The sequence below is a fragment of the Otolemur garnettii genome, unplaced genomic scaffold (genome assembly GCF_000181295.1).
Source record: "Otolemur garnettii isolate 467f Iridium unplaced genomic scaffold, OtoGar3 scaffold00014, whole genome shotgun sequence".
NCBI classification, from domain to species: Eukaryota; Metazoa; Chordata; class Mammalia; order Primates; family Galagidae; genus Otolemur; species Otolemur garnettii.
Window position 1 is genome coordinate 25951003 of NW_003852409.1, and position 14245 is coordinate 25965247.

Below are 14245 nucleotides of genomic sequence, written 5' to 3' on the forward strand. Positions count from 1 at the left end.
ACAGCTCACAGCAACCTGCAATTCCTGGGCTCAAGCGAGTCTCCTGTATCAGCCTCCCAAGTAGCTGGGACCACAGGCGCCCACCACAATGCCCGGCTATTTTTTGGTTGCAGCCATCATTGTTGCTTGGCAGGCCTGGGCTGGATTTGAACCTGCCACCTTAGGTGTATGTGGCTAGTGCCTTAGCCACAGGCACCGAGCCTGCCGCAGCCTTTTAATACAGTTCCTGTGGGTCTCAACCACAGCTTAAGAACAGCTGATATAAGGAATTTGGATTTTATTGTTTTTTAGTCAGAAGCAAGTAAAGGTTTTGAGAAAGGGGGAAGGGTTGGGATATTCTTAAATCTAAATTTTAAAGATTAACTATGGGGGCTAGATAATCAGTGATCTTAGGAGGCCTAGAACAGAAGACTTTTGTTGTAGTTGAGTTGAAAGAGAATAAAATACAAGTTGGTAACATGAGGGATGGTAAACAATGAATAGATTTGGGGTATGTTTGGAACTAAAATCCATTAGAGTTCCAAGGGAAAATAAGAAAAGGAGTCAAGGATCTGTCCCTCTATATCTGTCTATCTATCTAGAATCTGTGCTTGTTATCCTAGAGAACCTAGAAGGAATATGCTGACATGAGGGGGTTACATGGTTTGGTTTTGAACACATGGAATTGGTTTTGAGAACAAGGAAATGGGCATTATTTTCATTATTTTAGCTGGAAGAAATAAGATGAGGGCTGAGAGAATTGAGTTTTGAAAATTGTGTTACTGTTGGTTTTTAAAGAAGTGATTCAGTGAAGGTTGGTGAGAAGTAAAGGCCATATTTTTGAGAGGGACTGACTTCTCAGTGAAAGTGGGGAGTCCCACTAAATTAATACTATTTCTTTAAGAAGCATGTCTCAAAAAAAACCAAGGAAATGAAGGTGAACCAAGCTGTGGACTAGTGTCTGTTCACTAGCACGCATGTCAAGTTCAATTAAGAGTGTCACTCACACCTCTTATTAAGCTAGGTGTGTCACTTAGAGTTAGTTTTTGATTCTGCTAATTGCACCTTGGCAAATCCATGCCACTGCAAGTTCACTGTTTATGTTACTGCACAAAGTGGTGTTAGTAACTACAACCAAGACAAATATCTGATTATACTATCTTTAAAAAAAAGTTTCAATGAAAATAAATATTGATTATCCACGGGCCAACTGCTTTTGAAAGACTGTCAAAAAGAGTCTTTATCTTGGCCAGTTTTTTCCATTTCATTCTCCATTAGCTGGATCTAAAGTGTTTAAGATGAGATTGAGAAATAATGTAATTCTTTAGTCAGTATTGTTAAGATGCATTTTATGTTAATATTCCTTGCAACATAAAATTGTGACTCAAGGCACAGATTAGTCATTTTGGGCAAAAAGTATATAGAGTTTTGGTATCATGAGACTAATTTGCAAAAAATATCTCTGAACTTTTATGTGTAAGAATAAAAACGATGAAAGAGTAGATGTAGTAAAAACAGTGAGTAATTGAACTTTTGATTGTGTTGATTGTAGGAGGCTACATAAATGAATTATCTATCATGTCAAGTGACTTGACTTTGTTAAAAATGATGCAGAGAAGAAAAAACACCCTGAACATGCACTCATCAAACTGGCCCTATTGGTAATTGGATGTTACGAGGGTAGGCCAGGGTTTTCAACCTTTTTTTTAATCTCTTGGCTTGAACCTCTAGTTAAACTTCTGTAGCACACTTAAATTATGTTGATTTTAAAAAAAAGAGTAAAAAAAGAAATGAACATACTGTGCTTCAACTTCTTTCAAAAATAATTAATCTTTAAAAATTTTACAGCACATCAGTTGAAAATCAGTAGTTCTAGGCTCATCACTTCTATAAAAATAAGGACTGAATTATTAGAATGATAAAATGAGATAAAGAATGTATACATTTTATTCCTTTGTATTATACAGAGATGAGGCAGTTTTATTCCTTTGTATTATACATAAGGTAAAGAAAAGGAAAATATTCTTTTGCATTTATTTATTTTGACATAGTATAAATCAGTTAATATCTGTTAATTTGAATTGGAAGTTAGTTTTTGAAAAGCTATAATTATTTGGTGTTTATAATGTTCTATATGTATTGTTAAATGGTTTATAGATACAGTCCTTAGTAATTTTTGTAATATCTCTATGAGATAGATAGATTTAATATTTTCTCTTATGGGAACCAAGGCTAAATGTGACAGGCTTATACTATTAGTCAGAAGTAGAGCCAGTATTCTAACTTGGGTTTTTCTTAATTCCTGCTTATGTGCTTCACAGTAACAAATATGACTTACTCTTCTAATTGTCAGTTTATAAAAGGTGAATGGTTCTTGCTCTTTTTCGTCTTTACTTGGTTTTCCCTACTTTAATAAATAACTCAGCATTGTTTAGTTGCGAGGGGTGTATCAGTGAATAAAACAAAAGATCTTGCCCTCATGAAGTATAGGTTCTAGTTTACATGATAACTTAACAAATTACTAAAATATAAAGTGTGTCAAGTGGTTACAGGTGCTATGGAGCCACCGCAGCCATTTTTAAATTTTCTTTTGGGTATTTGAGTACTGTATGATTATTACAGCTCTTTCACAAATGCATTTATTTCCTTTTTTTATTTTGTTTAAATTTTTATTTTCTTTTTTAGTGTTTGGGATTCATTGAGGGCACAAAGAATTAGGTTATACTGATTGCATTTAGAGTATTTTGGGGGGAGATTTTTTTTTTTTTATTGTCCATGTGAATTAGAATCACAGTGTGAAGGATGAAGAATTAGAATATACGACTTTTTGTGGTAACTGATGTAAGTAGGAATTAAAAACAAAATTAGTGCTTACAGTCTTGGGACAGAAGTTATGAATGTCTAGAATATATCCACAAGTACACCAGATTCTGGGGTATCTCTTCATGGTTGAGGCTGGGAAAGGGGTTTTCTTATCCAGAGCATGCGGAGCTTGTGGGCTCCCCTCCATGGAGGCTGGAGAAAAGAAGTATTGTGTGAATTTTCCTGTACTACATAGTGTTTTGATAAACCTCATTCCTGCTGAGTGATTCAGTTACTTTCAGTTGCCAAAACAAACAATAAAGTATCTTATACAGTGTATTTTCCTATCACCTTCTCAAAGAAAATAGGTGGAAGTTTGAGCCTGTCAGATCTTCTCAATTCCATAGTATGAATTCCAAAGTATATTATTTTTGAGTCCAAAGTATTATGCAAAGTTGTCAGTTTCTCTGAGATACAGCTTTAGAACATTTTCACAGACCCTTTGCTGTCCTACTCTTAACCACATTTTAAAAGATAGAGAAAAGATTTAATAGATTAAGCATGACAACCTCTCTTAAAGTGCAAGTTCTAAAAGAAGAAAGATGCCTTCACCCAATGTTGAATGTTTTGGGACAAAGCCCAAATTTGTGGCATTACAAAGGCATCATAATCTAATGGGAAGAACACAGCCTTTGGAGTGATAGATAACTGGGTTTAATTTTTAGCTTTGCCTCTAACCACATTATCTTCAAGTTATACCATCTCTCTGAGCCTTTCCTCATCTGTGAAATATAGATGTGATAATTAAGGGGGCACTCACCATCAAATTATTAAAATAACAATAGATACTGTAAAAAAAAAAGTCAAAGGTAAATGCCATGGGAACAAATTAAAGGGAAACAGTTCATTTGACTGTGAAGTGAGATTGGGCAAGTGGACTGAGAAGATATGAGTAGATGAATGATGAGTTGGAGTTGATCAAATACGGACGCACCACAGGAAGAGGATCCTGTGAGGGCAAATACCTAGAGTTATTAAAGTATATATCCTTTGCAGAAGTCTAAGTTAGCCCCTCTCCCAGTGTGTTCCCCTACGTGTCTTTACCTTCAGTCTGTATCTGTTAGTCCTTTTGGGCAAGAATTTAATTTCTTTTATCATAGTGTGCTCATATTTATACACTAGGCAGTAAATATAAGTATTCATTAAATGAAGTAATTAAAGCATTTTTCTTTTAATTTTTCAAAAGTACATTCTGAAGTGTTAAGTATTTAGATTTGGTCTTATAAAATGCAAACCTGGCTTAGCCTTTAAGCAGGGGAATTAATTTAAATAAAAAGCAGAGTCCAAGGTTCTAGTTTTAGCTCTGCCTTTAACTGGAATTACCTTACTTAAGACTGCTGTTTTCTTATCTGTTTGACAATGTTGATAATTTTTAACTTTTCCCTCCAACTATACTACTCACAGATTGTGTAATTCCTGTTGCCAGGTATCATATATGTTAGCTTTCAAGGTGAAAATAATGCTTGACATTTGTTATATGTTCAGTAAATAATATATTCAGTTAAAAAAGCCAAAGCATAAATCAGGAGTTCTCAATTAGAGAAATTAAACAGATTTTCAGAAATTTTTCTCTTTGAGTAAACAATCATGGAGCTGTAGCTACTTTTTTTTTTTTTTAAGCCAGTCAAATTCAGCAGTCGAGGGTGAATACTAACAGCTGTAGCTACTTTTGTTAGTTGGTTAAAACACTGACTATAATGTAGTGCTCTTTTGATGTTTTGACAGCCAAATGAAGCATTGCCACAAAGGATGCAGAACTAAGTTTTAAAGTGGTATATGAATTTGAGCTTTATTCCGCAAGTCAATAAATAATTGAATGATTTTTTGTAAGTGACACATCTTTTTAGTTTTTGCTGAGAATTTTTGACATGAAACTCTTTTGTTGAGTAATGTTCATATTGAGTTGATTCTAAGAAGCTGTGTTGTGGGAAAATTGAGTGTTTAATAGAGTTCTAGTTTCTTGTGAAGTATTATGCAGCTCTATAACTTATGCTTAAATTATGTACCTTGACTTTATCTCTTTTGAGTGTTAATGTGAACATTTGTTTGTTAAAAATGTGATAATGTTTTAAGTTTAAGCATCAGTAAGTGCTAGGAAAACCTTAGTTATTGTGCTTTCATAATAACTAAGTGCTTTCAATTTTATTTATGTGTACAGCTTTAGAAATTAAAGGGTAGAAAACAGAAGTTTAGTACTTCATTATTTTTGGAGGCCAAAAATAGAGTTGCGACATATGCGGAAGAAATCACTGTAGGTAAGTAGGGTTATTCTGAAGGGAATATGTTTTATTTATCTTTTTGAAATCTGAAATATCTTAGCCCTGAAAAGCATAAACTATCTTGATTAATAAGCTTAAACTGAAAATTGTGAAAGTCCTGGGTAAAATTTTAGGAAGTGTTTTTTAAAAAGTTTTTCATATATGCTTTGTAAAATTTAGAGCATAATTGAATATCTGGCATTCTATATGAGTATCTTTATGGTTTTTGTTTTTCAGGCATTTAAAAATATTTAATCATTCATGAGTTGAGCTTCATTCTTGAGTTATGGATGACAAAGCTTCTGTTGGAAAAATCAGTGTCTCTTCAGACTCAGTATCTACTCTTAATAGTGAAGATTTTGTCTTGGTTTCCAGGCAAGGAGATGAGACACCATCTACAAATAATGGAAGTGATGATGAGAAAACAGGACTCAAGGTAAAACTGTATAACCTAACTTTGTTTTGCTTAGCTTTGCTAAGCCTTTTGCAAAATTTGGCCTTAAAAAGAAAAGGACATAATATACTGTAGACCCTCTATAAGTTGACCACCCAAGGGACTGTAACAAACTGGTCAACATAAGGAACTAGGCCTGCCATACTGATACATACACATGGTGCATGTCTAGTTTATGAAAATTAGGTTAACTTGAGGTGGTCAATGTTGGGAGGTGGTTAACTGTGGAGTTTTTCTTGTGTTTTGTTTTCTTTAATATTAAGGAATTTTATTTATACTTAGAAATTTGTATTTGACCTTTGATTAGTTTCTTAAAGTTTTTAATACCCCTAAATGTCAAAATTTTATAGTATAAAAATTTGTCATTTTAGTATTTTTTTCACTTTTCCATTGAATTAGAGATGCTTGTTTCTTTGTTCCTGGTGTGTGTAGTGTAAGGGCACTTGCAGGTCAGCAATGCTATTTATAAACATAGGTTGGGATTATTGAAACAGAACTTTGAATACTTTGCTGTTGACCACTCCTTTTTGTCTTCTCTCAGCCAACATAACAACTATTACTTCTTTTCCCATATTCTGTTATTTTGCTCTTTACAGATACAAATAAAAACAGATATTTAAAAATATTTCAATTCCTGTTTGCAGTCTATTCATTCAACTAACATTTATTAAGTAACAACTATGTGCCAGTTACTAGTTTAGGCACCAGGGATACAATGGTAAACCATACAAGGCAAAATCCCTACCCCTTTTATTGTACTGAAGAAATAGACTCATAAGCACATAATAAATATGTTTAGTAAATTCAGGTTCTGTGAAGAAAAATCAGGACATATGGATAAAAAGTGAACAATATCATGATTGTTCCTTGACCTTTAAAGATTTTTGTCAAAGGTTTGAAAACTCTTACTCTCATTCATAAATATCTAGAGGAATAAATAAAAAACAGTAAAACTGAGCTCGGTGCCTGTGGCTCAGGCAGCTAAGGTGCCAGCCATGTACACCTGAGCTGGCAGGTTTGAATCCAGCCCAGACCCGCCAAACAACAATGATGGCTACAACCGAAAAATAGCTGGGTGTTGTGGCAGGCGCATGAGAGACAGAGGCAGGAGAATCACTTGAGCCCAGGAGTTGGAGGTTGCTGTGAACTGTGATGCCATGGCATTCTATTCAGGGTGACAGCTTGAGGCTCTGTCTCAAAAAAAAAAAACAAAACAAAAAAAAGCTGTAAAACTGGCTGAGTGCTATGGCTTACTTTTGTAACCCTAGCACTTTGGGAGACCAAAGAATGAGGATCACTTAAGGCCAGGAGTTTGAGACCAGTGTGGACAATTCAGAGAAACCCCATCTTTATAATTTTTTTTTTTTTTTTCTCTCAGTCAGAGTCTCAGTCATCTTGTGGTTGAGTGCTGTAATGTCATAGGTCACAGCAACCTCAAACTCTTAGGCTCAAGCAAACCTCTTGTCTCAGCCTCCTGAGTAGCTGGGACTACAGGCACCTGCCAAAAAAGCCCAGCTAGTTTTTCTATTTTTAGTAGAGATGGGATTGCTTTGCTTAGGCTGGTCTCAAATTCCTGATCTCAGGTATCTACCTGTCTTGGCCTCCAAGAGTGCTAGGATTACAAGCATGGGCCACTAGGCCCGGCCCTTTATAAATTTTTTAAAAATAGCTGGGCATGGTGGTAAATGCCTGTAGTCCTTGCTCCTTGGGAAGCTGAGCTAGGAGGATCACTTGATCTGTGGAGTGTAAGGTTGCAGTGAGCTCTGATCATGCCACTGCACTCCAGCCTGGGTAGCAGAGTAAGACATTGTCTTCAGGGAAGAAAACAGTAAAACTAAAAAGGTAAATAAAGAACCGGTGCTATTTTAGAAGGTCTTGACATGACATTGGAGGTAAGATCCGAATGAAAAGAGGAAGAAGGGCATAGAGAAATCTGAGGAAAGAGCAACCAGGAGGGAAGAATAAATACGAAGAGCTGAGGAACTTAACCCTTATTAGGGTAGAGATTTGAACAGAGTGAAGAAAGTAGAAACTGTTAAGAGTTGAGATCCAGGCTCGGCGCCTGTGGCTCAAGCGGCTAAGGCGCCAGCCACATACACCTAAGGTGGCGGGTTCGAATCCCCAGCCTGGGCCCGCCAAACAACAATGATGGATGCAACCAAAAAATGGCCAGGCGTTGTGGTGGGTGCCTGTAGTCCTAGCTACTTGGGAGGCTGAGGCAGGAGACTCGCTTGAGCCCAGGAGTTGGAGGTTGCTGTGAGCGTGATGCCATGGCACTCTACCCAGGGGGATAGCTTGAGGCTCCGTCTCAAAAAAAAAAAAAGAGTTGAGATCCAGCGATGGGCAGGAGCTGGATCATGTAGAACACTCTGGAGCTTAGTAGGTACCTTAGACCTTATAAAAAATGTGAAGGGAATTTTTAGAGAGGGTTGAATAGGAACATGATCTAACCCTATTCCCTAGCAAATCTGGTGACAATTATTAAAACATTTAAGGTCTCTGGAAGTGTTCTGAAGGAAATAAATAGCAAATGAAGAAACATTCCAAGGTAATTTAATAAAATTTGGTAAGAGCAGCAAGAATATATTATTTGTACCAAGACCCACTCCTTCCTTCCTCTGTCACAACTGAGTGAGATAATCACTCCATTCCAGATTGGTACAGCCAAGAAGACAAGACTCCCTCTCCCTCTCCCCCAGCTCCCAGTTTGGGCTATCTTCTGGAGGAAGGAGAGAACATAGCATTTCTCATCCTCCCTGCAGCTGCCTACTGCTGGTCACATACGACTAAAAAGTGGGGGTTCTCTTATTCTGCCAAGCCCCTGCTTTTGGATGGAGGCTCTATTTTGGGCATAGCAACCAAAGCTGGAATGTCACTTGATGAGAAATGTGCCATTGTCCCTACTTCTAGTTCCAAAACCATGGCTTAGAGATTGTGCCTGTGGGGAAAAGCTGGCCATAAAACATATAGCTTCTGATCTCTTCACAAAGGCATGGGCTTCGTTTACAACAAAGTATAAATAAATTTAAGCTTAATATTACTGTCAAAAACAGTAAAGGTTATGGTAAAAGTTAATTAGGAGATTGGTAGATAAATTGGATACTTAATTATAGACCTGCTAGTTTGAGAAAATGATGAAAAGGTATAAGTTGGGAAGAGACCATCAGTGGTTAAAACAAATCTCAATTGTTATTTCCATATGTGCATATAAGTGTTGGCCAATTAGTTCCAATAATGAATATGTGTGATGTTTGGTTTTTCATTCTTGTGGTACTTGACTTAGTCTCTAGCTCCATCCAGATTGCTACAAAACAGCATGACACTGGCACAAGAACAGAGATGTAGACCAGAGAACCCAGATATAAAACCTTCCTCATCATTGCCATCTGTTGTTTGACAAAGCAAACAAAACATACACTGTGGGAAAGAAATGGTGCTGGGAAAATTGGATAGGCACATGGAGAAGACTGAAACAGGATCCACACCTCTCACCACTAATGAGAATTAATTAATTCAAGATAGATAATGGACTTAAACCTAAGACATGAAACCGTAAGAATTCTAGAAGAAAATTTGGGGAAAACACTTAGACATTGGCCTAGGCAAAGAATTTATGAATAAGATCCCAAAAGCAATCATAGCAACAATAAATAAATAACCGAGTCTTGATTAAATTAAAAAGCTTCTGCACAGGCAAGGAAACAATCATTAGATTAAATAGACAGCCTACAGAATGGGAGAACGTTTGCATACTATACATCTGATAAAGGTCTGATCATTAGAATCTACAAAGAATTTGGGCAAATCAGCAAGAAATAACCCCATTAAAAAGTGGGCAAAAGACATGGACAGTAACTTTTCAGAAGATAGACTAGTAGCGAACAAGCATATGAAAAAATGCTCAGCATCAGGGAAATACAAATCAAAATCACAATAAGAAGCTCAGTGTAGCTTATTGTTAACGGCACTAGCCACATACACAGAGGCTGGCAGGTTTGAACCTGGCCTGGGCCAGCTAAACAACAATGACGAGTGCAATAAAAAAAATAGCTGGGCATTGCAGCAGGCACCTGTAGTCCCAGCTACTTGGGAGGCTGAGGGAAGAGTATTGTTTAACCCAAGAGTTTGAGTTTGCTATGAGCTATGAGGCAACAGCACTCTACCCAGGATGACTGCTTGAGACTCTGTCTCACTGACACACACACAAAAAGAATGGTGGTTTTGGTTTTTGTTTTGGGAGAGATTGAAGCATTACCAGGATTAATATGGGTCTGTGGGAAGTGAGAAGGAAATGGCAATATGGACAACTCTTTGAAGAACTTTTATTATGAAAGGAGAGCAGAGAAAATTCAGTGGTAGCTGGAGGGGGGATATGGATTCCAGTCAGTGATTTAGTTCATTTATATATTGATAGGAATTATTCTGTAAAGAGATACATTAACAGTAAAACAGAATTAAAATCCTTTTTTTTTTTTTTTTTAAGACAGGGTCTCTCTTTGTCACCCTTAGTAGGGTGCTGTGGCATTATAGCTCACAGCAACCTCAAAACTCGGGTTCAAGTGATTCTCTTGCCTCAGCCTCCCAGTAGCTGGGACTACAAGGCACCTGCCACAACGCCCGGCTATTTTTAGAGACAAGGTCTCGCTCTGGCTCAGGCTGGTCTTGAAACTGTAAGCTCAGGCAATCTACCCACCTCAGCCTCCCAGAATGTTGGGATTAGAGGCCTGAGCCACTGGGCCCAGCAGAACGAAATCTTTGATTAGGGAAGAGGGTTTCCTGTGCATAAGTAGAAGAGTTAGTTTAGGAATAGTTTCTGTAGGGAAGTAAGATAGCATATAGATACAAATATATTAGCTTTCTCTCCCTTTGAATTTCTAACATTTGAAAAATTTCGTGTAAACTTCTGAAGTATTTTTGACTTACTCTTCTTGTTTCTAATTTGATGACCCACGTGTAGTACATGGGACGGTCTCCTGGGGTCTTCTAGAGAACTTTTTTTTTTGGTCTTATTTATCTTGTTTACCAGAAAGAGAAACTTCTACAGTTATGCACTGAATAACATTTCAGTCAATGAAGAACCACATAAACAATGGTGGCCCTGTAAGATTATAATACCGTGTGTTTCGTGTACCTTTTCCATGTTTAGACATGTTTAAATACACAAATATTTAACATTGTGTTCAGTTGCTTATAGTATTTAGTACAGTAACGTGTTCTATAGGTTTGTAAATTAAGAGCACTAGACTAGCCTAGGTGTATAGTAGGCTGTACAATCTAGGTTTGTGTAAATATTTTCACACAATGATGAAGTCACGTACTGACACATTTCTCAGAATGTATCGCCATGGTTAGGTGATACATGATGTGTATCATAGACAAGGAAATTGAAGAACATGTTCTTCTGATTTAAAATGTTTCTTCTGTGTACTTTCATGGAATTTTAGTACATCTTTCGTTATATGGGTTTTTGTATCTAGAACTGTTAAATGAAGAAATAATAAAATTACTGTTAAATTTGTAGATCTCATCAGGGAAGGTATAAAAGTTTATTATACTGGAGATGTCTTGCTTAATGGTGCTCACTCTTTTTGAAACCTCAGCTCTTAGTAAAGGGATAAACAAAATGATTTTTAAAAGAACCAAAGATTTGTAGAGCATTTTTTTTTGCCATTTAAGTGTGACATATTATGAAATTTAATAAATTTCCAGGGTTTCCAGGGTTTTTCTGTATTTTCGTGTTGCTGCTAAAATTTGTGCTTGGTACATACACATAAAAGTAGAACTATGAGCAAGGTTCAATAGCTTGTGTCTGCAGTCCCAGCTACTTGGGAGGCTGAGGCAGAAAGTTGACTTGAGATGAAGAGTTTGAGGCTGCAGTGCCCAGTGATCACACTTGTGAATAGTCACTGCATAGCAAGACCCTGTCCCTCTGTCACTATTCCGTCTCAAAAGTTCCAATTGAGTGTTTTATTGAAAGCTTATTGGACAACTAGTAATTTGCCAAAAAATAAGAGCTTTAATTTTTGTTAATATGATCACTTAGCCTCAAAATGTCCCAATGTTTTAACATATAAAATAACTCGTAAAACTGGATGAAACATAACAAAAATCCTTTTAATTGCTTAGCTGTATTCACAAGAAAAGTGGTGCAGATCTTCAAGCAACAAAAACAATAACCTGAAAGCTGGAAGCTATACTTAAGAACTGACATTGGGGCAGCACTGGGGTATTTGCTGTTCTTTGTAATGATGGCGCTTGGGTTTTGAAAGCTAAGTTGAACAAGAGATAAGGACTGGAGTTTGAGAGAAATATGCATTGGAACTGAGAGGATTGGGGGAGGAGGATAGAATCTGCCTACAGTTACAGGAAGAAAATAAGGAAGCTTGTATTTCATAACTTGGACACTGGTTTGGAGGGGAGTCATATCAAGAATTTGTGCCCATTGGTTTGCATTCATGTTTGTTTAGAGTTTGAGTTTAACACCATCTACATATTCTTTGGTTAGTAATAATCTTGGGACACTTTATAGGAGCAATTGCAAAACTACTCTGGAGGAACATACTTGTTACCCAGGCTACGTGGTATTCCGATAGGTAACCCCGAGGAAGAAAAGCACGCAATCCAAAATGTATAGATGTATACAAAGGACTATTCACTATGAGCAAGTCAGCAAACCCCAGCAAGATTGAATCCCACTGGAACTCAGGCATTAGAATTAGATATGTATATATATATATATATATATATATATATATATATCTTATCGTAGTTTATACTAGTCTTTGCAACGCATTACCTCAAGCTCAGTAGTTTAAAAAAACTATTATTTTATGGATCGACTGGATGGGTTTTACTAATCTTGTTTGGGCTAATGCACCTTCATTCATCTAGTGTGTTGGCCAGGGCTTGACTAGGATAGCTAGGTCTCCTCCCTCTTAATATAGGCATCTTCACAGCATGGCAGTCTTAGGGTAGGAGTAACATCAGTAAGTCCTCTTAAAGAAGAGGCTTAGAAATTATACCATGTTTCATTGTTCAAAGCAAGTCACAAGGCCAGTGTAGACTCAAGAGTTTGGTATATACCTATACCTGTTGATGGAGGAGCTGTGGAGATTTTGTGGCCATTTATAATTTTTAACATCAATGTAGTTAAGTTAATGCTATGGTAAAGGTGAACAAAGGATGCTGTAGAACAGAGAATGGAAACCTAACTTAGCTTGGGGGAATAGTCAAGGAAGGCTTCTTAAGTGGGTAGTGCTTTGGGTAAACCCTTTAAAGACAAATGTTATATGATAGTGTAGTTACAGAAAACACAGACATTTTTCTTTTTTTCAGTTTTTGGCTAGGGCTGAATTTGAACCTGCCACCTCTGGCATATAGTAGGACCGGCACCCTACTCCTTTGAGTCACAGGCATCGCCCCCAGAAAACACAGACATTTTTTTTTCTTTCTTTTTTTTTTGAGACAGAGCCTCAAGCTGTCCCCCTTGGTAGAGTGCCGTGGCATAGCTTATAGCAACCTCCAACTCCTGGGCTCAAGCGAGTCTCCTGCCTCCGCCTCCCAAGTAGCTGGGACCACAGGTGCCCACCACAACGCCTGTCTATTTTTTGGTTGCAGCCATCATTGCTGTTCGGTGGGCCCGGGCTGGATTCAAACCCACCACCTTAGGTGTATGTGGCTGGCGCCTTAGCCACTTGAGCTACAGGCGCCGAGCCGACATTTTTCTTAAGAAAATATTTTGACAACATATGTCATAATCTTAGAACTTTTCATAAAATCAGAACATGTTGTGTTTTCTCTGTCCTACTGACTATAAATTCTTCTTAGCTCTTAGTCAAAGATACTCTGTAAATGTTGGTGGGGGGGTATATTTATGAGCCAGTGTTTCTTAGGCAGAAAGGTTATAGACAATTTTTAAGCTCTTTAATTCTCATAATTTTCTTCCTAAAAACTGATTTGATATTTTTTAGTTGGAAGAAAGTTGCCAAGCTTTATTAAAATAGCTAGCAAATAACAGAAGTCATTTCATCTCACTGAGTAGTGCCTAAACTAGTCTTTTGACTCGGTTTCTGGTATTACTTGTTTTAAAATCTAATAATCTTGTCCTCTGTAATGCAGACCTTTTGTTCAACAAGCAAAATTATTGAACTATGAACTCAAGATTATTTAAAGGGGTTAGAGTGGTGGTGGTAGAGGCACATCAGTAAATGTATTGTCATGATATAGGTCATCACATGCTAGAATATAGGTATGAGCAGAACTGCATGAGAATGAAAAAAAGAAGGGCTATATAGAGTAGTTAACAGTAGAGCAAAACTTTGAAGAATTAAAAATGTCTGAAGTGAATCTATGACATAAGGTCTAAAACCTTGAAAGAACATAAGAGTCAGGGCTATTTCATATCGTATAATTGATTGTTTGCTTTTCTTTGACCCCCCCAAATGCAGATTTGTTTCTTTTAAATTTGTTTTCTTTAATCATAAAAATAATGTATGCATGATCCATGTAGAAAATCAGACACTAGGCTCGGCGCCTATGGCTCAAGTGGCTAAGGTGCCAGCCATATACACCTAAGATGGCGGGTTTGAATCCAGCCTGGACCTGCCAAACAACAATGACAGCTGCAACCAAAAAATAGCCAGGCATTGTGGCGGGCGCCTGTGGTCCCAGCTACTTGGGAGGCTGATACAGG

The 14245-nt window shown here is 37.1% G+C and overlaps 1 protein-coding gene across 1 annotated transcript in view; it reads left to right on the top strand.

Moving 5' to 3' along the window:
• Positions 1–14245, top strand: part of RABGAP1 (RAB GTPase activating protein 1) — a 157425-nt gene that overhangs the window by 8862 nt on the left and 134318 nt on the right. The window contains exon 2 of the mRNA XM_003785286.1: positions 5337–5535. Within this exon, the coding sequence (XP_003785334.1) occupies positions 5386–5535 (150 nt within the window). The 5' untranslated portion in view covers positions 5337–5385. The remainder of the gene's footprint in view (positions 1–5336; positions 5536–14245) is intronic.